Consider the following 25,423-nt stretch of genomic DNA (forward strand, 5'->3'; position numbering starts at 1 on the left):
CTGAGATAAAAATACATTATCAGCAATATAAAAACTTTAGCATTGCAAGTTAAAGTACTCAAGCAGAAATATTACAGTTTATATTGTTATTAATCTACACATGTAAGCAGCATGTTGAAGCTCATTATAACTATGCTGTAGGGGAGTTTATCACGGTGCATCCTATTTTAAAAATTAATTGTATATTTAGTTTGTAAAATCTTAATTTTATAAAGTAACTAATAAGTTTAACTGTCAGATAAATTTAATGGTGTGAAAAGTATAATATTTCCCTCATAAATATTGCATAGTAAAAGTATAAAACTAGCAAATAATGGAAATACTACAAAATGAGATGCTTACAAACCATCCCTGACTTACAGTTATTGGGGGTTAAACTGTGAGGGTTAAATACACAACATAAGTTCTTTCTTTTCTTTCTTTTTATCCATCTCTTTGTTTTCCTTTTGCACTGATTATGTAAAATGTATCTGGAGGAGATACTATGTATTTGCACATACGCACATCATTTTGATTTTTGTTGTTTTTGTTTGTCTGTCTGTTTTTTGGTTTTTTTTTACATATATACTTGATTGTTTTTCTCGCTTCTGTAGCATAAAAGATGCTCAATAAAAATAATGTTAAAAAAACGCAACATAATAATAATAATATCATACCTAAAATCCCAAAAGGGTTCATTTACGCTTCCTCTCTCTCTCTTTTTTTACCAAATGACCAATATCTTCTCACATTTTTAGAAATATAATATTCTGTGTGAGTTAAATATGTTTTATATCGTCTTTTGATTAGAGCTCAATGAAACTGTCATTTGCACCAACGACCATATGGACGTTATTATCCCCACTGCTTTTTTCCTCAACAAGGAGCCTCCAGTTAATGTAAGTGATTAAAAAGTGTTTCCCTCAAAAGTAACTAAGAACTTCAGCATCTCCAACACAGTTTTGTTAAATATGTGTGTAAATGTGTTTCCTCTGTTTAGGTTTGGGATTTGCATTTAAATGATCCAGACTGTCGTGGCGTGGAGGTCGGAGACGACTATGTTTTCAGCATAAAGAATCTCTCTGACTGCGGCACCATAATGGTACGACCTTCAGTATTTGGTCCAACATTTGCTTTAAAGCCTGTGAGGATTTGTCAGTCAGGCCCTGTCTGCAGGATTTAAGAGTCCAACTAATCAAATGTTGCACGTGAACTCAGACATTTAGAAGAACTCTTCACAAAGGAAGGCGACATTAGCTTTAACCAGCATGAAGACAAACTACACTTATCCCCATTATTGACAACATAAAATCCCCATCATAATAAATTTTCTATTTTACAATGTTTACGGTTGTTGTGGGAACTGGCCCCCCCAATCTGGCTCTTTTCAGCGACAAAAAAGGAGCTACTTAAGTCAGTTTATTGACCTTTACATAAGAGTAAAAATAACCAGAATAACTTAAGGCCAGAAACTTTCTGCAGTGACGTAAATGTGGACTGTGAGCCTCTGTGTTCAGATGGCCACTATGGCATTAGGTCATAGCTAGTATAATAAGATGGACAGAGAAAGGCACGTAGTCTGAGCCTCGACAGAAAGGAGCAAAAAGAGAAAAGAATGGGAGGCGGGGGGCGTCTATTTCAAGAAAGAAGGGCGGCGTTGTTCGTTTTCCACCATAACAGCCCAGAATCTTATTCAAAGCAGCAAAAGGAGACTCTGAATGGCCTTGTAGTTCTAAATTATCAGGATTTGCATGGAAATGATGATTATTTGTTGAAGTTCACTGAATAGGAAGGCCATAAATCATTTGCCAACTAGCCCCCTGATTATTTTAATCCAGCCACTCTCATGGATTTAAACCCTGGCAAGGTATAAATCCCTCCCTCGAGGCACGAGTGCCCTTGAATTTCTTGCTTGGAATGCATGAAGGTTTTTCTTGTAAAGCAAGCAAAAGGTTAACACAGCTTTCAACAGGGAGGAAATCTCCCAGTACTCCACCTCAGCAGTTTTACAAGGTTTATTGCAAAGAGGCTGCAGAGAGTAAGTCCGCTCTGGATTAGATGGCTGTTGCTAAAGGAGAAGAATGCCATTGCTGTCAATCTTCCTTTCACCTTGAACTTAAAACCTTTTAAATCCGTCCGTTAGTGAAGAAATGACTGAATTGTTGGGTTTAAAGGTCAGCCATTTTCATTGAAACATGACAGCGTCCTCGCTCGTGTTCCTGCGATCATTCTACATTTGTGAGACACCGAGCTTTCATAATACCCCGTGATAAGTGCAACTGCCAGCAGGGGTTTCTGTTGTGGGGTAATGAAGACCTGTTGCTTGCTGTAGAAACCTATCAGTGGTGCTCACAGTTGGGGGGGGGGGGTTGTGTGTTTACCAAGAGGTAGTAAAAGATGTCTCAACTGTTAGAGCTTGGGGCAATTCACCCTGCTCCGGTGACCGCAGAGGCCATCCTCCATCTGTGCCCAGCAGGGGTCCAAACAAACCATGGACACAACCTTTTCACCCGGCCCCTTTTTATGGTTTTATCTATGTCAGTGGGCAGCTAAAGAATATTGAACAGTATCACTCATGTTTACAGTGTGTGAAAGGATAACTGCTGGATTTGTAGCTATATAAAGTCACTCACTCACTGATTCCTCCTCCTCCTCCTGTTGCTTTTTTGATGTGATTCTTTAAACTGGACATGTAATTTAGCCTTCTAACCACTTTAACATACTACAAGTTAATACTAACAGTGGAAAATTGAGTTTTAAATCTACCCCCCCCCCCCCCCCCCCCCCCCCTGCAGTATATACAGACAAATCTACTCTATATAGCAAACTGTAGACATACTCATGCTGTATGCCATGTACTTGCATTATGTGAAGTCAGTACTGTGTATTATATAAATTCAGTCAATTTAGATTAGATTGTCTATTTCTAATCAGATCAATCAGCTGTCTCTTTGGCTTGCTTGCTGTATAGCTGACATGATTAGTCAATTCATCACTTAATCAGTTAATAGATTGACAGCTAATTGTAAAAAGACTATTTTGATAACCAGTTAATCATGTAAGTCATTTTTAAGTAAGAATATCAAACATCTTGTAGTCCTTAATTGTTTTAGGGTTTTGGACGGTTGGTTGGACAAAAGAAGTAAGCTGAAGTTTTTTGACTTTAGGATATTGTAATGGATGGACTCTATTTACTGACTTTCCATAAGCTAAATGATTAAGTGAATAAACAAAAAACGAATCAGTATATTAATTGATATTGAAAATAACTTGAAGAGTAAAATAATAGTTTAAACCCTTGTATGGTTGAACAGGTTACTTCAATTTAGCAAGGTCCTCTAAGTAAGTTATGTTACTGGTAGAGGAACCAACTTGATGGTTATTGGTTTTTACCCAAAATAGCAGAACTAATCTTGTGTATTAGCAAAAAAATATACATTAATAGTATTGCACACCGCATTTTTTTCCCCATTGACTTTCATTTTTGTCTTTCTTTTTCTCTCCTCAGGCTTCTGATGATACACACATCATGTTCATAAACACCATACACAATAACGATTCAGATATTATTACAAGAAACTACATTAACATAACCTTTGTGTGCCGCTACCCCATCAACTACATGGTCCAACAACCCAACGGTGAAAACATGATCAGAGTAGATGTCAGGTGAGTGTTTTTTAAAACCTAAAAGACTCCTGATACGACTGTAACATTATTTGGTGGTTACAAGCGGCTCTGTTGATCCTCTCCTTACAGAACCATCACTCTGAACACAGAGGACGGGAATTTCTCAGTGTCCATGTTACTGTACAAAGATGAGGCCTTCGAGGACAAATGGACGACTGTGCCATCACTGACCCTGGATGATGACATTTTTGTGAAAGTTTTCATGGTAATTCACCTGGAATGATGATGTCTGTTACTATTTTTACTAAAAGAATCGAAGAATTAAAGAAAAAAAAGAATTTAAACTAAACGGCTATACCTAACATAAAGGAAAATGTTTGTTTTTGGATGTTTCAGGCTGTCTGTGGATTATAATGGGGTTCAAATGTAATCATATCTGACTGAAATGCCTTTTAAAAATCTGTCCTGAAATTGTGACAATTTACATTTCATGAGGAAAAACACATTTAAAAGACAGATGAACAATACACATTTAAAAATAGCTTTCTCACTATTGACAGCTATTTTTGGATATGGTTAAGCGTGTTGTTACAAGATGTGAAGCAATATGTTGTGTGGTGGGATGTTTCAGGCAAAGCTGGAAATCTAACACTCCACCCGTGACAAAATAGTCATTTGATCGCTGCTCTTCTCTGCCATGTTGTTATAACCTCTTAGTACAGCTGTTGTTTACTTACTCTGCATCATCATTTCGTTGCCCTTTTATGGAAATGTGTTTACCTTGTGTGAAGAATGACTTGACTCGTATGTCTGTCTGTCTCATAGATACCGGCTCACCTGATGCTGCGTATGGAGAGATGCTGGGCTACACCGACAAGTGATCCATACAGCAACATTCAGTATACCTTCATCAGAGACAGGTGTGCCTCAGCTCTGTTTAAACAAAAGCAGTTTGTATTGTGTAATAAGAGCAAACAGGGCAAAAACAAACTCCTCTCACTATGGATATATAGATTGAGCTGTTTATGTTGCCATCCTGCAGCTAAAAAAGTGAAATGAGTAGGTTGAGATTTATATATTCACACAAGATACTTTATAGGTGGCGTTTTGAAACCTGCATGCCATGTGCACTCTAGCCGTGTTATTCCACCACACATCCAAATAGCGCTTAGTCCTCTTATGGGGGAGCTGTTGAAATCTGAAATAAGAGAGTTTGTTGCTTAGAGAGCTGGCCAAACAACAACTCTCTGCGCCCTGGTCATGTGACTCCTGCCTGAGAGGCCATATGCGTTTCAGTTCAACAGCTGTGCATGTCCTTGACAACCAGGCAGTATTTGGTACTGTTAGCAACAGCACAGCAATGAAATACAGCCATGAGAGGACAGAAAACACTCAAATAAATCTATGGCCGTGTTGAAACACTTCACATGATGTTTGCATTATTTTCTTAGCTTTGCAATTCATCAGACAAGTTCATATCTGTTCCTTAAATAAAAGTGGCATGTACAGTATTCATTTTAACCTCACTACCACCAGGCCTCTCTGACTTCTTTGTCTCCCTCCCTCCCTTAGCTGCCCGGTCTTGTCAAACGAACAAACCCTGAGCGTCCTGAAGAATGGCCAGGGTCCAGAGGCCATGTTCAGGATACAAATGTTTAAATTTGTCGGCAGCTCTTACAGCAATGTCTTCCTTCACTGCAATGTCCAGATCTGCCACAACGCGCCGGGGCTTTGCCAGCCTGTGAGTGAGCTTAACACCCATTCCTCAAACTGGTAGTCAGAGGCCGGTTCAGACAAGTAGCATGTGCAGCTTATAACCTTAATATAGACGCAACAGCCTATAATTATTATTCAGCCATGTGAGCTAGCAGTTAAGCTGTCCTGATTTTAAATACACACTATCTGACATTGAGGCTTACAGTATCTCTGTTTCTTTCATATTCTACTATTTGACAGAACTGCTCCAATGAAGATGGATTAATCAGGATGCGGAGAGACATTCCTCTGTCCCATACAGTGTCTTATGGACCAATCAGACGACTATTAAACAATATTGAAAAGCCCAATCTGAGTATGTTTTCACCTTTTTTATAATCTCTGTCATTTGTTTACATTTTCGAGATCCAGTTTTTAAGCCTTCAAACACATAGATTCTAGATACTGTCTTCATATGCAAATTGTGGCACCACCTTTCCCTGCAGATGCAGGCGGAGTCCCTCCTGTGGAGACCTTTGTCCTCGCAGGGCTGCTGGTCGTCTTGCTGCTGATCACAGGAGTGTTTGGGAGGCTGTGGCTTCGCTCCAGACGTTTCTACCCAGCCCGGGAGGCACAGCTCACCTTATCCAACATCCACCACATCTCAGAGGTGGCCTCATGAATCAGGGACCTTTTCAAGCTGACAAATGGACATAGATTTATGATGATAATGAAAATCTTGCAAATGTTTCTTTTTATATAATGCTTTTCTTCATTTGTAAGAAATCAACTAATAAAGGTCTCCATCAAATGTCCCTGATTTAATTCTCAGTGGCGAGTACATTTACTGAACTGCTTACATACCTCAAAGTGGTACTTTTACTTGTGTTTTTACATTTTAGGCTACTTTATACTTTGATTCCACTACACTGGAGAGATAAATATGGTAATTTTACTCCACTACAATTATTTGGCAGCTATAGTTGGTTTGAAGATTCAGATATTTAACTACAAAGCACATGATCACCTTGTGATAAATAGACTGTTATAGATTAAACTACCCAAGAGTATAAGTAATTAGAGATGGCTCCATGCTGATCAGCTACAGCATTAAATGGTTCTTATAAAGCAAAGCATCAGTAATAATAATCCAATAATATATTACACTCTGAAAAGGGCCATTCTGCCTCATACTTCATATTTTTGAACATCTACTTTGGTAAAAGCTTAAATGCAGGACTTTTACATGTCTAATTACTACTTTTACTTAAAGCATAAGTTTGTTTTATTCTGTATTTTTCTTATTCTCAAAAAGAAACAGTTTCTAAATGCTTGTCTGTGACACTCAGACCTAAACCCATTCATGCCCTCTTAAAATGTAAATGTATGTATTAAAAAAAGGCCATACATATATAGTTTCATTTTTAATAAGATCCAAATAGTTTTATAAATCATCAGGACTCTGTAGTTTTTAGTAAATATCACTCCAAGGGGACTTTCTTTCATTCTTGTGGACTATTTCAGTCATGGATTAATTCACATTAGTCTGTATTTACAGCACCTCGAAAGGGCGACTGACTCAAAACACATTACTGTGTCTGTTTTCATGTTAATGTGGGAAAATGTCACAGAGTGCAACACTGTGACTCCTGTGTTTTTAATAGTTGGTGTGGAGGCACAGAGCAGTCAGATATATCAGGCGCTGACTGCACAGACAAGTTAGACAGATCAAGTCATTGCTAGTTTTGGTCTTTTTTAAAATCAGATTAAATCAAATACATGAAATCAGAAGTAGTACAAGTATGCTTAATGGCTCTCAATGTACTTACACACAATAATCTTCAAAAAGATCGACATGCAAAATTAGAGAAAAATGGATTTATACATGTAGAAACTGAAAAATCTATGAAATACTGTTTATACATACATACATATACATATCTATATACATATGCATACAGTAGGTGGTTATGTACAGTATATACACAGATATGGAGATGTGCCAGTGTACCATTTCTACTATACACTGTGGGGAAACATTCTGACAATCAATACCACCAACCATTTTTATGACCGTCATTAGAGTGATTATCATCATTTTAAGAGCAAACCATGAACACAGAGCAGTCCTGCCTTCAGCAGCAGTTTTATTTTGTTTAGTCACAAGTGGCTAGTAAGAGCCCAGAATAACTTTTATTATGTTCTGTGTGCTTTACAAACGCCTCTGCCTTTTAAACATTAACTATTAACACCCAGCTGATAACACTTACTGCAAATGTCTTGCCTAACAAAAATCAATCAACCAATTTAATTAGTTGAGATTCATGAATTTCCAAAATATGAGTGTGTGCGTAAAATCTAACACAGACAATGAGATGCATTTGAAGTAATTTCAAGTCAGCTCTCTTACATTTTGAACAGTATTTAACTGTTTTTAATGTTATTTTTTATGCTGAGTCTAAAATAAAACTAGAATATACTGTTCAGTGAATAAAGTCCAAGCCAATAATGGTGTGAAGTAATTTAACTATGGTTAGGATTTCAGGAAACATGATTAATACTGTTTATTGTTATATTTTTCCCTGCGATAATTGTAGCATGAACATTTGATATTGGCACATCCTCACCGAAATATACAGTAATGAGTTATATTACCAGCTTTTTTATTTTATTATAAGATCACCTCCAGACATGTCTTAAGATATATAAAAATACACTTTTGATAATAATTTATGTTGATGTATTTTCCACAAAAAAAAGTTCAAATACCCACTTACAAATTCTTTAAATTACAACTAGTTCTTCTCCCTCTTTGAAAACCCAGAATCCATGAATTTGTAAATATTTTAATTCTCAAGAGTTTAACAGCTGGACGCCTCCAGATGCCTCCTTCACTGAAAGGTTTATTCTCAGTTGTTTAATGGACCATGATTGTCTTTTAAACTAGCTGTAATGTCATGAATAATGCTTGTAGGTTTGCCCCTTTAACTTTTTTAAATTTCTAATGAGAAACTTTTCACTTTCATCAGATGTTTTGTTCCATTGTGGATGTTTGAGCTTCACTGTGCAGAATGATGTATATGTGCAGAGTTTGACACTGAAAGGCTGCTTTAACATTCATCTTTAAGGGGTGGGTGTACAAGCATCATTTGTGACATCAGTTGATTAAGTGGGGTATGAAATAGAAAAAAAAATTCTGGATATTTAAGTATATTAGACACACATTATTGTTCCAAGCAAAGCATTTTATTTTACATTTTACATGTCTTAATACATGTGTGGAAGGGAGCTTTAAGTAAAGCATTTTATTTATTTTGTCTTTTGTCCATTTATTGTTGATTCTATTTTTAGTACACTTTCACCCTTACTCTGCTACTTTTTTCCCCCCACGGTACTGCTGTGTCAACTTGAAATTTCTCCCAAGGACCAGACATGGTGGTGGGGAGGTGCGGGGTTGGGGGGAGGTCAGAGCCTCCTCAGTTGCTGCCCCCACCCTCTGAAACTCACTCCCCAGATCCTTCTTTGACTGCACTTACCTAATCAAATTCAAATCACTTCTCAAGACTCAAATCCACTTTTAATGTTTTAAAAGATTTATTTACACAAAGATCCAGTTTACTGTATATAGTATTTTATTAATTTTATCCTATTTATTGTTGATTCTATTTTTAGCACATTTTCACCCTTACACTGCTACTTTCCCCCCACTGTACTGCTGTATTTCTCCCAAATATGGCTGGGCAATAAATTGATATTATATCAATATTGTGATATTTTATAGATACTGTCTTAGGTTTTGGATATTGTAATATCATAATATGGAATAAGTGTTGTCTTTTCCTGCTTTTAAAGGCTGCATTACAATACATTGATGTCATTTTCTGAACTTAATAGACTGTTCTATTATTTGCCTTTATCCATTTATTCATCATATCCACAATATTGATGATTATTTATAAATAAATCTCATTGCATCAATATTTTGTGAAAACACCAATAGTCATCAATTCAATATTGTCAAAATATCGATATGACGGTATTTGGTCAAACTATCATGATGTATGATTCTGCCCATATCACCCAGCCCTACTCCCAAGAGAGATTAAAAAAGATACATCTTATCATATCTTATTCAACCAATCTATTTTATATGTAATTTGATTTGAGAGAAAAAGAGCCAAAGAGTCTGTGTATCCATTTAAAATCTAAAAGCAATAGCACAGACATGTTATGAATGATAGCATGTAAAACTGTCCTCAGGGTAATTCCCCCAGTCTGTCTATTTCAGTGTCTCACAGCTCTGCGTCCATAAAACCTAAAAATGTGACTGGTCATCGACGTGATGACGTGGGCGGCGCGGCGTGCCCACAGCAGCAGGATCAACACAGAGCGGCGAAGGTCTCAGAGCCCGAAGAAAACCAGCTGCAGCCAGTTCACATCATCCTAAGAAGATTTGGACAAATTTAATACGACAGAGATGCTTGTGAAATTATAGTTTGCGTGCTTGTTGATGTCGACGCAGCTGACAAAAGTCAAATATTATATATAAAAGACGCTCCGGGAGTTGTACGGGTAAGCAGTTTTCTCTAAGCTAGCAGCTAACAAGTGTAGCAGCTAAAGCTATGAAGCTAAGGCTGGCCATGTTGTTGATGCTCTTTTGTTTAACAAAGTTTTGTAACTCATCTGTCAAGCTTTACCCGTCGTGCATTCATCTTTAAAAAATAGTTTTAGTAGTGAAACAGACTGTCATTACATACAACTGGCGCTAAAAACTATAATTAGTGGTAATTGTTGGAAACAGCCGGTGTTGTGAGTTGTTTGTGTTTTTAGCCATGCTTGCGTAATTAAGCTAGCTGTTGCTGGCCAAATACTTTGAACAATAGCTCTCCTGTGTGGTATTGCGGTTTGGACTTTGCAGCAGATCTTTAAATGATTGTTTTTGTGTTAATTCAGCCAGCTTTCTTTATCCTACAAATCCCCTTTTTATACAAGGCAAACGCCGCACAAATAATGACTCAGAGGTATTTTACTTTGTTGGTTTTGTTTGAAAGAGAGTTAACTCACTTGTCACCAAGCTTCATGAAGAAAGAGTAGGTTCCCAGAGCCTAAAGGTGAGGGGTCAGGTTTGCCTTGAAGTCCTGGAAGAACCGGTGTCACCATGAAACCTTAGAGGACTGTTGTGAAATGTGACTGAACCGCATAAAGGTTTAGTAAACATGCACTGAGAAAACACGTGTAGTTGCAGATTACTGTGCAAGCATGGGACCTGTGTTTGTGTGTTATGTTTTAGGGTTGCATGTAATAGCCATTGCATGTGTGTACTTTGTCAAAGCTCATGAAACAAATATATTTTTTTCTGTCTTTGTTTCAGAGTTGAACTCTTTGCCCCCCCACCCTTTCCCCTGCCAGAACCAGTTGGGCAAGGAGCAATCAAGTCAAAATGGAGAATCTTCACCCCCATTGCCTTAAATGCATCAACAGAAGATGCATGGTAAGACCAGAGACAGGTGTTTCCTGTGACCTCATTGGCTGCCCCCTCGTCTGTGGGGCAGTTTTCCACTCATGCAAGCTTGAGGAACATCGTTTACTGTGTCCATATGAGCGGCTGCCATGTTTAAACAGTGGATTTGGCTGCCCTTTCTTTATTGCGAGGATCAAGATGGCACAACACCTTGAAACTTGCCCGGCAAGTATAGTGTGTTGTACTATGGAGTGGAACCGCTGGCCTGTGAGCTACGCCGATCGCAAGTCCTATGAAAACTTGAGCAAAGACTTTGATGAGGTAGAGCAGCTAGATATGGCCTTGGCCCTGCAGGATCAGAGGATGCTGTTAGAGTCCTTGAAGGTCACGACCAATGTGTCAAAGAACGGAGATAAGGAGTCAGATGAAAGTGACAAAATGGCCACTGCATCAAGTGTAACAGAGACAGTGCTGAGTAATGGAGCAGTGGAAATGGAAGAGGAGCCTTATAATGAGTTGTATAGGGCCTCGGTGGAGACAAGTAGAAGTTTAGCAGCAGCCTTGGACATCCTCACTAATTCAAAGGACATTGAAGTAATTGTTGGAAATTTAAATGGGGAACAGACCGATAAGAACGGAGCGATCCACAATGGGGGAAATGGTGATTGTCACACTGATTATGTCGCTGAAGGTGGGAAGAACGTAGACATGCAAGATAGTGACTCTGATTCAGAGTGTGAGCTCGGAGCTGTCGGCGGAGTGGATTGTGCAGTGGGGACGGATGAAGACGACGGTATTAGTTGGGTGGAAGAAAATGATTTTGTGGAGTTGTTTTTCGAAGAGAAAGAAGATCTTATCAGCGAACCAATAAACGGTTCCAACCTTGTCTGGCCAGAGATGCCTCAGAATTACATGCCTGTTGTTGCACTGGAACCTCCTGTTCCTCAGCAAGAACCACTTTCACCTCCATTGCCATTCCTGCTGTCTGATCACGTGAGAAACAACTTCTTGCAACATTTGCCCACTGAACTCAGGTATAGGTGCTTGGAGCGCAAACTACAGAACGTAGAAGTGCTTAGAGGGATAAGCATGTTTACATTTAACGGACGCCGGGCTTTGCTGTCAGACCCGTACTTGTTCAGAGCAAAGATGGAGGACAAGGCAGTAGACACATCTGACCTGGAAGTAGCCGACGACCCCATGGGGCTCCACGGCATTGATCTAATCACCGCTGCGTTGCTATTTTGCCTTGGCGACTCTCCGGGAGGCCGAGGAATCTCAGACAGCAGGTTTGTAGATGGCTACCACATTGACTTTGGTACACAGACATTCTCCTTCCCTTCAGCCATCCTCGCAACCAACACCATGGTGGGAGATATCGCTTCAGCCTCGGCGTGCGATCACGCCAGCCCACAGCTTTCCAACCCAAGCCCCTTCCACACCCTCAGACTGGACCTGGTGCTCGAATGCGTGGCTCGATACCAAACGAAGCAGCGCTCCATGTTCACATTTGTGTGCGGGCAGCTGTTCCGGCGGGATGAGTTCTCGTCTCATTTCAAAAATGTTCATGGGGATATCCACGCTGGACTCAATGGTTGGATGGAGCAACGCTGCCCCTTAGCCTATTACGGCTGCACCTACTCCCAAAGACGATTCTGCCCGTCCGTACAGGGCTTCAGAATCATCCATGACAGGCACCTCGGCTCTTTCGGGGTTCAGCCTGGTCAACCCCCCAAAAATGGGGTCGTAAAAAACACCTGCCACTTTGGATCTAAGTGTGATCAACTCAGCAGTCTTCCATTTGAGGTGTTGCAACATGTAGCAAGCTTCCTGGACAGCTTCAGTTTGTGTCAGCTGTCCAGAGTGTCCCGCACCATGAGGGACGTGTGTGCCAGCCTGCTCCAGATGCGAGGCATGGTCGTCCTGCTGTGGGAGAAGAAACGGCGCGCTGATGGGTCTCCTTCATGGCAGATCACAGACAAGGTTAGTCATTCAGTCTTTTAATAATTAATTGATAGTTAAGCAGCTTAATATGTCTGCCGTGTTGCTTTAACTTTAATCCTACTGCATGAGAAGTAAAGGTCAATTCTCCGTCTTTTGTCCCTCAGGTGTGGAGATTCAGCACAGCTTTCGGTACAGTGAACGAGTGGAAGTTTGCCAACATTGCCAGCATGGCCGACCACCTCAAAAAGTGCAAGTTCAATACGATTGCCCGTCGGGAAGAGGCGATCCCTCTGCCGTGCATGTGTTTCACCAGAGAGCTCACAAAAGAGGGGAGGTGTTTACGTTCGGTTCTCAAACCAGTAGCATAAGTGATCCTTTTTTTATAAGATGAAGCCAGCTTTTTGACATTTGAGACCATCACAACTGAAATACAGACGCGTTTTCCTCCAGTGTTTACAGATGTTAGAAATATCAGTCACTCCCAACCTCAGAAAGACGGAAAACTCCTGGTTGGAAGTCAGAAACTGTTTGTTGTTCGTTGCTTCACAGTGAAAGAAAAACTTCACTCCCATAAATAAGACAAAGCCAGTGTGGGGCCGATTATTTTTTCAGCCGAGGCTGACATGCTGCAATCACTAATCAGCACTGTTATCAAAGGAAATTGAAGAGCTAGCCTTGAATCTTCCACTGTGGTGGATTTATGAATACCAGTGTTGTACCCTTATCTACCCTGACTTTGTGTAAATAATCAGATGTTTTGATGTAGGATTTTTTATTTTTATATCAAAAGTCAGTACTGTGCTACATTGGAGGTAAGAGTAGAGCCTTAACTCGTGATACACTTGATCTTCTAGTCATGAGGTTGTTCAGAACATCTCAGTGAGATTTCTCAGCTGCTTCTAGCTGGAACAGTTTACTGGTATCTTGCACGGTTTTTATATCTTATCCTGATACCTAGAGCGACCATATGTGTACTGCTTAGAGCTCATAGATTTAATGGCTTTAATTCTACATTTTAAGACTGACCAAACATCTGTTGTAGCTGTGCACAATGTATGCCATTTTTACAGGCTGAATATATTCACTGAGGTTGTTGACTTGTGTTCACCAGCATAAGCATGTCACCATCATGTGTGGTGTTTTTAAATGTAGTGTGTTTTTGTGGTTTGGCACATGCTGCTGAAGTTATATCTGTAACAATGGTGGTCCATCTTTTCTTTTCTCTCACTTCTGACTAATGGGCTGGCGTATTAGTCAGGTGAGAGATGAAATAACACTACTCACCAGCCAAAACCAGGCAGTACATTTTAGCTGCGATTGGCTTGTGTTTTGTCTCTTCAACCAGCTACTTTTGACACGAAACCAGCAACTTTTTGTAGGTTCTTTTATCCAAAAACAAAGTGTAGCAACTAGTAAAATAATGAATGTATAATGAATCATTGAGTTTAAGAATACATCAGCGACTGTGGTTAGTGAGCACAAAGCTCTGTCAGTCCTCAGAAAACCCTGCAGGCCAGGTGTTAAGAAGTATAACGGGCACACACTTCCCTCCAACTAATAAGCAGAACTAATTTAGTTTATAATCATTATTTATCATGGTTGATTTTTTTTTTCTCTTTTTGTTTGGGCACTACACGTCCACTGTGTTCAAATGTTGGTGTCTCAGGGTTTTAGCATGAAGCTTTGTCAGTAGGTGCTGACCAACACTAGCAGTGTGTGTGTGTGTGTGTGTGTGTGTGTGTGTGTGTGTGTGTGTGTGTGTGTGTGTAGTCAAGGAAACAGCTGACAGTGACATGTTGACTCGTCAGCTACTTGATTATGGTGCGGTCTTAGAGCTGACTGGTGTACCACTCAGTATTATTATAACATAATAGTGTGGGTTGCAGTGCTGGACTAACAAATTACATTCAGAAAGAATTCAGATCCCTTCACCCCCTCCCCCACCCACCATTTCATTACGTCGCAGGCCACATCCAATACCCCCATAATGACAAAGTAATAACAGGGCTTTAGATATTTTTTGTAAAACTTGAAATATCACATTGACATAAATATTCAGACTTTTTTACTCAGTACTCAGTTGAAGCACCTTTTTGGCAGCGATTTCAGCCTCGAGGAGTCTTGGGTATGACGTGACAAGCTTTGCACACCAAGAGTCCAGTCAGCAAAAAAAAGCAGTTTGAATCTTGTTTTAAGTGGAGTGATCAGGCTTGTTGAACACCTTTTTACAGTTTGTAGGTTTTTTTTTTTTTTTTAAGTTTGGTTTAAGAAATGTTTTGCTAAAAAGCTGAAAATGTCACAAAACGAGTAACTGATTTGATATAAGGAGGGGAAAAACTGATATTCCTTTAAGAAAAATGTGTGTTTTTGTTGTTGTTTTTTTTTATATATTTGAAGTTTGATGTAAAGCCCAGGCAATGTTGAGAAGTCCCAATCTATGTTTGATTTATTTGTTTTGTTTTTTTGTACTGGTACTCTTCTTTTTTTTTTTTTTTTGTGGAAGAAAAAAAAATCTGCCTCTGTAACGTCGAGATTGGTATTTGATGATTTGCACATGAAGGCATGTACTGTAAAATTTGAATCCTTTTGCTGGGGGTTGTCTGTGCTCAAGTAGCAGGAGTTATACTCCCTCATGTTTTGCATGTTTGAGTTTGGTGTCTTTGGAAAAAAAAAATGTATCAGTCCAGTTGCAGAGTCATTTATACAGTTTATTTCTCAGGCACAGTTCGTAGGTTTTAGTACATTTTCATATTAAGTTACGTTTTTTAAAATCTTATATCGGGATTAATTTTGTGAAATGTGTGAGTAGAAGGGGAGAACCTGAGCATTTAATCAGTCTTTTGCTCTACTGAGGTTCATTCAATGTTAAGTAAAATTAATTTCTGCAGCACATTTCTTTTGTTGTTTAGTTTTGCAGTCAGTCTTTGCAGACACCTGGAGTGTATCAACATTTTTATCAGCGTTTTAAGTTTTGTTTTCACTCCTGCTGAAGTGTGTTTTCACCACAATTTGCCAGCTTCATTTGTTTGACTTTTGAAGCATTTTAATAAAGAGGCTCTCGGTTTTTAAATGTTTGTTTTGTCTTTTTTTGTTGTTGTTTGTTTTTTACCTTGTATTTCTCAATGTTTCAGTGTATAAAAACTTTCAAGGACCAAGACTGAAGGTTTCCATTCCTGCCAAATCCCACAAATCCCATGACTTATTCATGGTTTACAGGTACAAAGTAAAATCCAAGGGATAAGTGAAAACAGTTATTTCCAGCATGGTCCCGAGGTGTTACAAGACGTTCATCCTAAAACTGAAAAATCATTTAACTCAAAAATACATCACCTAAGTTTAAATAAAAAAATGAAAATATACACATCAACATCACATCAACAACTTAAGTACAGCAGTGACATTTCAATAGCTATTTAAATGTAACCTGAACAACACAGATCACCTGCCGTAAAGTGCTCTTTAAACAGGGAACTTCCTGGTAAAAATGAAAATTACCAAAAGGCAACTGTGTGCACATCCTGCAGGTGTGTGATAACAGATTAAATAAAGGAAGAATAGAAAGTGGTTGTACACTGGATATGTAATCAGCTAGATACTTTATCTAAAATGTAAGTACTTCCAAAATAAAGTTATAGAGGAAGGTTGAAACATTGCTTTTTTCAGTTCAGTAAAGTTTGAGGTTTAGTTTGTCTAATAGAGTGATTAATGATAATGAATTTGACTTTCCCTGCTAGTGCAAACAGGTGATGCACTGCTGTTTCACTACAATAAAATAGAAGTAATGTGGCCACTTTAGACTCATAACAAAATGTTCCCATCCTTCACCACTAGATGGCACTACATTGATACAATTTAACATCTGCTGTGTCCAGACAGAAATATTACTGCAGTCCTCACTGTGTTGTATTTAGACAGTGCAGAACAAGTATATTTAAAGCTCTGTCAATGTTAAATACAATAACATGTAGGCTTTATTCACCTGTGATTGAATAGTGATATAAATAAACGTTTTTAAAATAATTACTGCCATAACAGACCTGTTTGCCCTTGTGTTGACCATTATATCACCAGAAGAACAACATGTTGTCTAATGTGGCCTCGTCTCAGTTCAGTAGTGTTACAGTTATGGGTGGAGCTGGTGTTTGTTTACATTTCACACAGATATGAATGCTGCCTTGAATTTAGATTTAGAGGAAATGGAAACTCATTTTCATAACCCTGTTTTTACAGATATGCTGTGCTGCTTGTCACCAGCTGACTCAAGGTGCTTCCCCTGTGGTTTCCTAACGCCTCCTTTGAAGGACCAGTGTGTATTTAGGGGGACCAACTGGCAGAAACTGAATATACCATTGATACGTATGTTTTAATAAGTGTGTAATCACATGAAAATAAGAATAAAGGTGTTTTTGTTACCTTAGAATGAACCCGTTTGAGCAGGTCCTCTTCCTTGGAGGCCTCCATGTTGCAATGCCATGTTTGTACAGTAGCCCAGAACAGACAAACCAAACCCCCCTCTGTGTTTTTCCTGAGTTTTCCAACAGGCTTGGGCCCCCATGATCATATACAATTTATAAATAGTGCATTTTGTTGTCAAACTGTATTGAGAAACAACTGGTTTGACACAAGAGAATCACAAAGTGGTGCAGAAAAATGATTCCTATTTTAAGTGGCAGCAATATGTCCGTGTTGTGTGTTTAAAGTTTCTGGGAAAACAAGCAGATTGTAATCAACAGCAACATGATCATCAAACAGTCACTGCTCACCTGCTCTGGACAGATGTGAGCACCTCCCCTGGATTTATAATCTGACTGCACGTCATACAAGATCACTGTACTTTATCAGCACTTGCACTCACTTTATCACTGTTTGCACTTTATTGCTAATATATTTCCAAATCTAATACTGGAATCCAATAGGAATCTTTAGATTAGATATACAAGAGAAAACAAAACCCAAAAAACCTTGTTGGTGGCAAATGTAGGCGGACTATTATTTGCAACTTCGCATTAACACAGCAGCTTTTCTAAGGATAGCAACTGCTAAATGTAGTCTTCACGCTCAATCTATTGTTAGTTGTCGTGATAACCTGCGCACGTGATCTGGTTAAAATTGCAGGTGTTTACCAGGAGTGGGGTTCGAACCCACGAGGACTATTGTCCATTGGATCTTAAGTCCAACGCCTTAACCACTCGGCCATCCTGGTGACGACAGCACCTCCTACGTCAAACAAGAGGATTTCGGGTACCGTGACAACGACATAACAGGTAATGTCCACCTAAGTAAACTCCCGGCGCCTCAGTGCAAATAAAGCCAGTCACGCTGCCAGTAAAATGCCCGCCACCACAAACCACACAGAGCTGCTGAGGAAGTGCAATCATCACGGTCCTGACACCCGTTTCAACACTGAGCAGAGGCAGCTATTCTGCAAACACCCACTGGTGTCGTTCATGTGCAATTTGAGGAGTGATGCTCTCAGCCCCACTTCACCATTTGATAAGTGGGAATCCCCCAGTGAGTGATGGGCTGCTGCTACAGGTACAGAAAATAAAGCTCTTTTTTTATTTCTACTATCATTTCACTCACAGGACAGAGATAAAGGCCTGCTATGCAAACAGAAAGTACTCCTGACCTGATTAGTTTCCCATTCTTTATTGTTGGCACACTGCCTGAGTGAACATACTGTGTGTACACATTAATTTGAAAGCCCCTTTTGTGTAGACAAATCTGAGAAAACCTGCCCTACATTCTAGCTGACTCACATGTGGAGTTCATGGCTGTGACTAATGAGTATTGTAAATTCATCAGTCAGTTATTTTCTAATTTAATTGATTAGCTGTTTGGTCTATACAGTGTCAGAAAATGGTGAAAAAATTATGCTTTTTTTCCTCAAAGCCCAAGGTGACATCTCTAAATATCTTCTGTTAATAGATATTCTCGTTTACAATCATAACAGAGTAAAGAAACCAGAAAATATTCACATGTCAGAAGGTGGAATCAGAGAATTTAGACTTTTTTTCTTAACATAATTAATTAATTATAAAAAAGGTAGGCAAATTATTTTCTGTCAATTGACTAAGCAATGAATTGCTGCAGCTCCACTGGAGTTTTGACCTTTACAGACTTATTTCCTTCTCTATACACCACCATGCAAGTTGGTGAAGTTGTGTCAGAAATTCCTACTAACACTGCTACTAGTACAGGGACTGAAAATCTCATCATACAGGTTCATCTCTGATAAATGGAAGAAACACAAAGTCTTTTTCTTTTTTCCTGTGAAGCAAGAGATCTGAAGAAACAGTCAGCTCTGGCCTCGAGCTGATGATAATAACTGTGGTGGACAGCCATCGAAAAGTTGCACAATTCACTCTAAACTATCTTGTTTCCCCATCTAACCACAATCAGAGGCTATGTTGTGTTCACTCCATTACTAAAGACCTCTTTAGCAATGGCTATAAGAAGTAGACAAGTTCCAGTTATGTTACATTCAGGTTGTCAAAAACCGCCCACATGTAGGCATTTATTTAGAAATAATCTATCACAACATTAGAAAACATAAAAGCTGAAAGTGTAGGTACAAAGCTGAGAGTTATGCGTTAAATTATGGCTTAGATTTCTTTACAGTAATAGAGCTGTTCTAATTAAGATTCAGGAAATGTGTCACTCATATCACATTGCACAAATTTGCATGTGGACGTGTGGTTTGACATGCAGATTTTTTTCTTAGACCAGCACAGTAAAGAAAATGATACTAGGATGTGAAATTTATATTTATATATTCTACCTACAATTCAAGTCCTTAAAATGAGGTCATTGTTATATTTGAGTTCAATAAATATAGAAACCAAAAGTAAAATATTACAGGCATCTTTGCATAAGAAGCTGATTTGAATCTAATCTTGATATTCTCTGGACACTGACAGAAAAAAATAACACTGATACCGCCTCATTTGCAGCAAGGGAAGCAACAGCAAAACAGTTTTTTACAAGGATGGTTTTTCTTGTAGATCACAGCCTTTTTGATCTGAATCGTGGCTTTGGCAACATAGTCCTGAGTTGCACCCACATTTGATTCTATATTATCCAGCATGCAGCCCTGCTCCTCCACCAGCAGGGCCATCTGGAAGAAAAGCTCGTGAATGTCCCGGATGCGGCTCTCCAGCTCCAGAAGCTCCTTGTGCCGGTTCTCGATCTCCGTTAGAGCGTGTCTGGCAGTCCTCCCCTCCAGCAGGAGATTGTCAGAGAAGACGTTCCACTTGCCCGTCTCGATCATCTCGTCTATCTGCTCCCTGGTCACCTCCTTGCCCATGATCTCTGCTTGTCTCTGGATGCGGGTCTTGCAGTTCTCCCTCTGCGCCATCTCGGCATCGTTGTACTCAGACATGGCGTCGTGGAAGGCGCGGGTCAGAGTGACATACTGTGAGCGCACCATTCGAGACAGAGCTGAGGCAGGCCCGTGATCCTCTTCCATCTGCTTGCTCAGCTTCCCCATCTTCTCCAGGCGTGCGTAAATGCGCTCCCCTCTGGCCTTGATGTCACGTCCGAGCGCGTTGGAGTCCCGTTTGATGCTGCTGATCCTCCTGACGGACGTGAGGAACCTGGTGTTCTGCTTTCCGAGACGCTTCACGTCCATTTTGAGCAGCAGCATCTCTTTCCTCATCGCCTGGGCGTCCTTGTAGATGCCATCCATCACATCGTCTCCCTCGAACACGATGGCATGTTGCTCCATCTCTATCTCGCCCTCTGCATCATCATTGTCCTCATCGGGCCTGGGCTCCACATATGCGGGCTTTGGGGTGACGGTCTGCAGCTCACCAAGTCTGTCCTTCATCTCACCTGCAAGGGGAGTCAGGAGCTTTTACTGACCTCTTTAAACCTTTCTGCAAGTTATTTTTGAACTTTTAGTTCCTTTCTATTTCATCATCTGGCACCAAACCTACCACATCCCAATGCATCTTAAATATGGTCACAATTTAGGAACACTATAGCAAAGCAAGCCTTTCCTTTATGCCACCCATATTTGTCCAACCATCTTATTATTGCAGCATTGATAAATCTGTCCTTAGATTGTGTTTGGCATTTAATAGGATTCAGTTAACTAAGGATCTTTGCATACTCTCACTTTTGTTGAAGCCTTAGTTGAGAGATATACTAAGTTTGGGAATCACAGGACTAAAATACTAAACTTCACAACTGTACATAAAGCAGACAGTGTATAACTAGTTCCACCTCAACCAGCCACAGCAGTAAAATGCTAATTTATCTAATAATGAAATATATAATAAGGTGACAGTGACAGGGGGGATTTTCTATATAATGTGCACTGATAATACCACTTAAAGACCATATAATGAAAGTCTTGAACTCCTGTTGCAGGGGCCTTTATTTAAGTACTTAAATAAAGTATTTTTAGTTTAACACCTGTCTTATTTGACATTATTATAAAAATCTAAATCCCCCTTTCTCATGGCAGGTGGTTGACATCACGTTTCCATTTAAAACTACAGAGAACAAAATAAACCACAAGAGGAAATCCTGTGAGCTTTAGGAGCATATGCACATCTCTCACACCCTATTTTGCCACCCAATTTGGACCCAACTATATGTGCAAGATTTTCTTAAATTTCATAAATGAGCTTTTATGGATACTATGTGTAAATAACTAATTTTTTCTACTGTAATTTCTATTGTTTATTATTATATGACATTTTAATGTATTGTAGCTTTCTGGGGACAGATGGATGGACTGGGTGTGGTTGTGTCTAAACCCTTTCTGTCACTAATGGGATTTTAGTGCATAACATAGAAAATGAAATTAAAACAAACATTTAATCCTATAAAACTACATTTTTACAAGACAACATTGAATGATTACTAGTTTCGATATATACTTTCTTAAGATAGACAGTTGAGTAGCTCCTCAAAAGGAAACTCAAAAGTTACTTCCTCAGCTGAGACGTTTTCATCGCAGATAGAAATTAAATACAAGGCGTCGATTTAAAAGCATAGAAACAAACACTTTAACCAGCATTAGTGTCATGTAGTTAATGTTCAAAATGTTGTATGTTTTTACAACAGGAAATAAATCAGGTTAACAACCCTTTTAGCATCACTGGCAGGATAATAAAAAAAAGAAAACAAACACGCCTGTTCTGCAGCTCTGTGGCGATTTCTGAGCCTATAAAATCAGGTAATCGAGTATTTCAGCCAATATACTGAATATTATAACCGTGTAACACTAAACAGAAGACACATACCTTGCTTGTGATGTTTTCCTCCGGCGGTCTTACACTATTAAACACACTAAAGCAGAAGAAGCGACCGCGGAAAAAATCATTTCCTCTTTTTCATTCCGTTATAATCGCAAAATTTCAACATTGTGCAAAGAGTCAAGAGTCAGTGTGCTTTGAGGGAGGCTTCGTAGTCACACATGATACTGACACACTGACAGCTTGAATCATAGTGCAACAGGTAGCCTATTTATCACTGCGGAAGATCACGCCTCCCTCCCCCCATCATTTCACTGCTTCCCTGCTTTGAGTCAAGAAGACTCTTTGAATGACAAACCGCGCTGGTGACTTTGCACTTCTGACACAAATCATCTAAGGAAGGATGTTAAAACTGCGATCCCTGAGCAGTTTATTGTCAGGGTGGTAAATGAGAGAAACCATTTTTTTATTTTATTTATTATTTATTATTTATTTTATTTATTTATTTATTTTTTAAAACAATTCTTTATCCAACAGTTTTAAAGTTCAGTCTTGACTTCGACCAGCAGATGATAAAATAGTCTCCTGACAAGGTGCATTTAGTGGCTGCTGGAGCTTTTGACAGTGGTGGAGGAAGGATTCACATCCCTTAATTAAGTGGTTCTCAAAGTGGGGTCAGGGGTCCTGAAGGTGGCATCCTGAGCAAAAAGGGGAATACATCTATAAGTAACACAGTGATTGGATGTATGACTATTTTGGTTATGGGTTTAATACACTTCTGTAATCTGTGGTCTAATTTGTGTCATTTTAGGGGTCCTTGAGGTGAAAAAGTTTACAAACTACTGTTTTAATCTAGTAAAGAAGTAATAATCATACTGTAAAAATACTCCATTACAAGTAAAACTACTCAGTTTAGTATGTTACTTAAATAAAAGTCTGTAAATAAGGTCAGTAAAATTTATTTAGAGTTCAGAAAAGTTCAGTTACAACAAAAAATAATATAATTAATGGACAGAAAAATATCATGGTTGATAGTTCATTCATTGTGCTGAGTCATTGTTTAAGAAGAAGTGTTTAAAGTCCTGGTTACAGCTTCTTAAATGTGAATATATTGTTCGTTAGCCCTCTTTCATAATAAGCTGAACATATTTGGGTTGTGGACTGCAGGTTGGAACATAACAAGACATTAAATGTTGCATCTTAGGCTTTTTTTTCACAATTTTCAGATATTTTACAGACCAAACAACAGATTAATCAATACCGAAGATAATTATGAGCTGCAGCTCTATATCCAATGCAGACATTTAATTATTCTTACTGTTGCATGAATTGTAAGTAGCATTTTACTTTAACTTAAAAGTTGAAGTTCAAAGTTCATTCTTGACCTTGTGAAGGTACAGATGATAGAAAACATTGTCTTAAGGTTTTCATCACATGGACCAGAAGCAGACCTGTCCCAAAACCATTGGTCCTCATCAGACCTAGTTGTAAAAACATGGAAAGCAGCCACAAAACAGCCTCTTGAAGGGGTTGTTTTTATCAGATTTGGTGGCTCTATCCAGCTGGACCACTGCTTCCTGAACGATCACTTCAGTATTTTGGACATTTTTCTGGATGTTTTCGACAACTTCTCCCTGCTCCTGTGTGAGCACAGCCACATCCCGGAACAGTTCCTGGATCCCCTCGATTCTCTTCTCCAGGTCCAGCAGCTCCTTGTGACGGCTCTCGATCTGTAAGCACGCAGAGCGGGCTGTTTTGCCCTCCAGCTGGTCGCTGAACACGTTCCACTCTCCGCTCTCCATCATCTCCCCCAGCTCCTCCTCACTGACCTCCCTGCCCACCACCTCCATCTGCCTCTGTATCTGCCGTTTACACGCCTCCCTGTGGCTCATCTCTGTGTCATTGTAGTTGGACATCACCTCTCGCAGAGCATTGCTGAGACATTGGTACTGTGTTCGAGCAATACGTGCTGTAGGGTCACTGCTGCCACGCTGAGCCTCGAGTTCACCCCTGAGAGCATTCATCATGTGCAGCCGCTGCAGCACGGACTTTCCCCTGTGTTTAACATCTGCCCCGATTGCATTGGAGTCCCGCTTTATTGCGCTGAAGTGTGAGGTCTTGTTCAAAGTCTGGTAGTTCACATCCTTCAAATCACTGATGTCGTTTTGGATCTGCTGGATCTCCAGACGTATGTCCTGGGCCTCCTCTAGGACGTGATTCAGCTCCTGGTCAGAATGTGATTCTGTCGCTGCTGTTGCTGCTGCTGCTCCATAATTTGACAGGTTGTCCAGCTCCACTGTGCTGAAGTCCTCAGAGTCAGCTTGCTCCTGTTGGAGGTGCCCCAGCCTGTCTCTCATGTCTGAAAGGAAGATGACACAAAGAAATGCAAGATTGATCAAGTCAAGGGGACACAAGATAATGAATGAGACAATAAAGAATAAAAACATCATTCTGCTCCTGCACATTTTCTTCTCTAATTTTGCTTATTTCTTGTAAATAGCTACTGATATTTTTACCTCTTTAAGTCTCTAAGAAATGGAGCAATCTGAGATGTAAAGAGGGAAAATCACTTTAGAAGCATGTTTTCACAAATGTGCTCCTTTTTTAGAGCTTAAAGAAAGACACATAACATCATATTTATAATGTTCTGGGGTCACCCAGATGTATGAGGTCATGTGCATGATAAGTAAGCACACCACTGAATCAAACCAATCCATACAAAACAGTCAAGAGGCCTCATTCTTAAATCATTCAGTTCTCTGCAGCAGTATGCCTGCAACACTTTTTGTAGGTAAAATTCCACCATTAATACAAATTAAACAAAGATGCACGCACAAAAAAGCCACATCATGTTAAAAACCACAAAGTCAGCTGCAACATCAAGTTATCAATATCATTACACAACAACACAAAGCACTAAATGTGGAACTTTTCAGCTGAGCTATGAGAGTGTATAAATAAGTGCAAACTAGTTGTCTTTGGTGGACTAAACCTGTAAACCTGTAACAAGAGTTTATACACTGAATCATTTTATGCAGTCACCCCAAAAAGTTGTGAACCAGAGTGCATAACATAGAAAATTATGACAAATAAAGTCTTTAAAAAAAGGAATTTTGGAGTATGGCAACTCTGAAGACACCTTTCTTACCGGAAGTAGAAACTTGACACGGCTCTATGTGATGAAATGATCGATATCAATCATCTGTGACGAGTCTTTTTAAAAATCAATAAAAGAATCAGATGCTGGATCCTACTATTCCTTTAAGACAACATAATAGACCTTCTCTGTTAATGCCCTCATCTTTGAAACATCATGCCTCCAGCTTTCTGTCATATATCTCAATTCTCAAGTCAAACACAAGATAATCATCAGAAACCATCAGGGTTGTTTTCTTCGACTTTAGAAAGCGCCTCTCAAGCCAGAGCCAGAGACTTTATACAGCGGTTGGTGATGGGTAATCTGCAAAAACCAGAGAACCAGAGATTTTAATCTGTAAAAACCAGAGAA

At 39.3% G+C, this 25,423-nt stretch overlaps 3 protein-coding genes and 1 non-coding gene across 4 annotated transcripts; 1 reads left to right on the top strand and 3 right to left on the bottom strand.

The window, feature by feature from the left end:
• The first annotated feature begins 10,744 nt into the window (after window positions 1-10,744).
• On the top strand, window positions 10,745-14,448 carry fbxo30a (F-box protein 30a). Its single transcript, XM_053335565.1, has 2 exons — window positions 10,745-12,748; window positions 12,874-14,448. The coding sequence occupies exons 1-2, from the start codon at window positions 10,745-10,747 to the stop codon at window positions 13,075-13,077; spliced, it is 2,208 nt and encodes a 735-aa protein (XP_053191540.1). The 3' UTR covers window positions 13,078-14,448.
• Window positions 14,449-17,829: 3,381 nt separating this feature from the next.
• trnal-uaa (transfer RNA leucine (anticodon UAA)) lies at window positions 17,830-17,912 on the bottom strand. The gene has a single exon. It is a non-coding gene; the product is annotated as a tRNA-Leu (tRNA).
• Window positions 17,913-19,048: 1,136 nt separating this feature from the next.
• stx11a (syntaxin 11a) lies at window positions 19,049-22,092 on the bottom strand. Its single transcript, XM_053335724.1, has 2 exons — window positions 21,964-22,092; window positions 19,049-20,542 (listed from the first exon to the last, which is right to left on the bottom strand). Exon 2 carries the CDS (start codon window positions 20,535-20,537, stop codon window positions 19,653-19,655), a length of 885 nt encoding a protein of 294 aa, XP_053191699.1. The 5' UTR covers window positions 20,538-20,542; window positions 21,964-22,092; the 3' UTR covers window positions 19,049-19,652.
• Window positions 22,093-23,396: 1,304 nt separating this feature from the next.
• Window positions 23,397-24,272, bottom strand: LOC128375633 (syntaxin-11-like). The gene has a single exon (XM_053336017.1). It carries the CDS (start codon window positions 24,270-24,272, stop codon window positions 23,397-23,399), a length of 876 nt encoding a protein of 291 aa, XP_053191992.1.
• Between the last annotated feature and the right edge of the window lie 1,151 nt (window positions 24,273-25,423).

This window comes from Scomber japonicus, chromosome 16 (assembly GCF_027409825.1).
Source record: "Scomber japonicus isolate fScoJap1 chromosome 16, fScoJap1.pri, whole genome shotgun sequence".
In the NCBI taxonomy this organism is placed as follows: domain Eukaryota; kingdom Metazoa; phylum Chordata; class Actinopteri; order Scombriformes; family Scombridae; genus Scomber; species Scomber japonicus.

Bases quoted from the DNA above. Each gene is read 5' to 3' on its own strand.
- stx11a (XM_053335724.1), bottom strand. From the start codon at position 20,537: ATGAAGGACAGACTTGGTGAGCTGCAGACCGTCACCCCAAAGCCCGCA.
- fbxo30a (XM_053335565.1), top strand. From the start codon at position 10,745: ATGGAGAATCTTCACCCCCATTGCCTTAAATGCATCAACAGAAGATGC. The intron at 12,749-12,873 runs GTTAGTCATTCA...TTTGTCCCTCAG, and splicing joins CATGGCAGATCACAGACAAG to GTGTGGAGATTCAGCACAGC.
- LOC128375633 (XM_053336017.1), bottom strand. From the start codon at position 24,272: ATGAGAGACAGGCTGGGGCACCTCCAACAGGAGCAAGCTGACTCTGAG.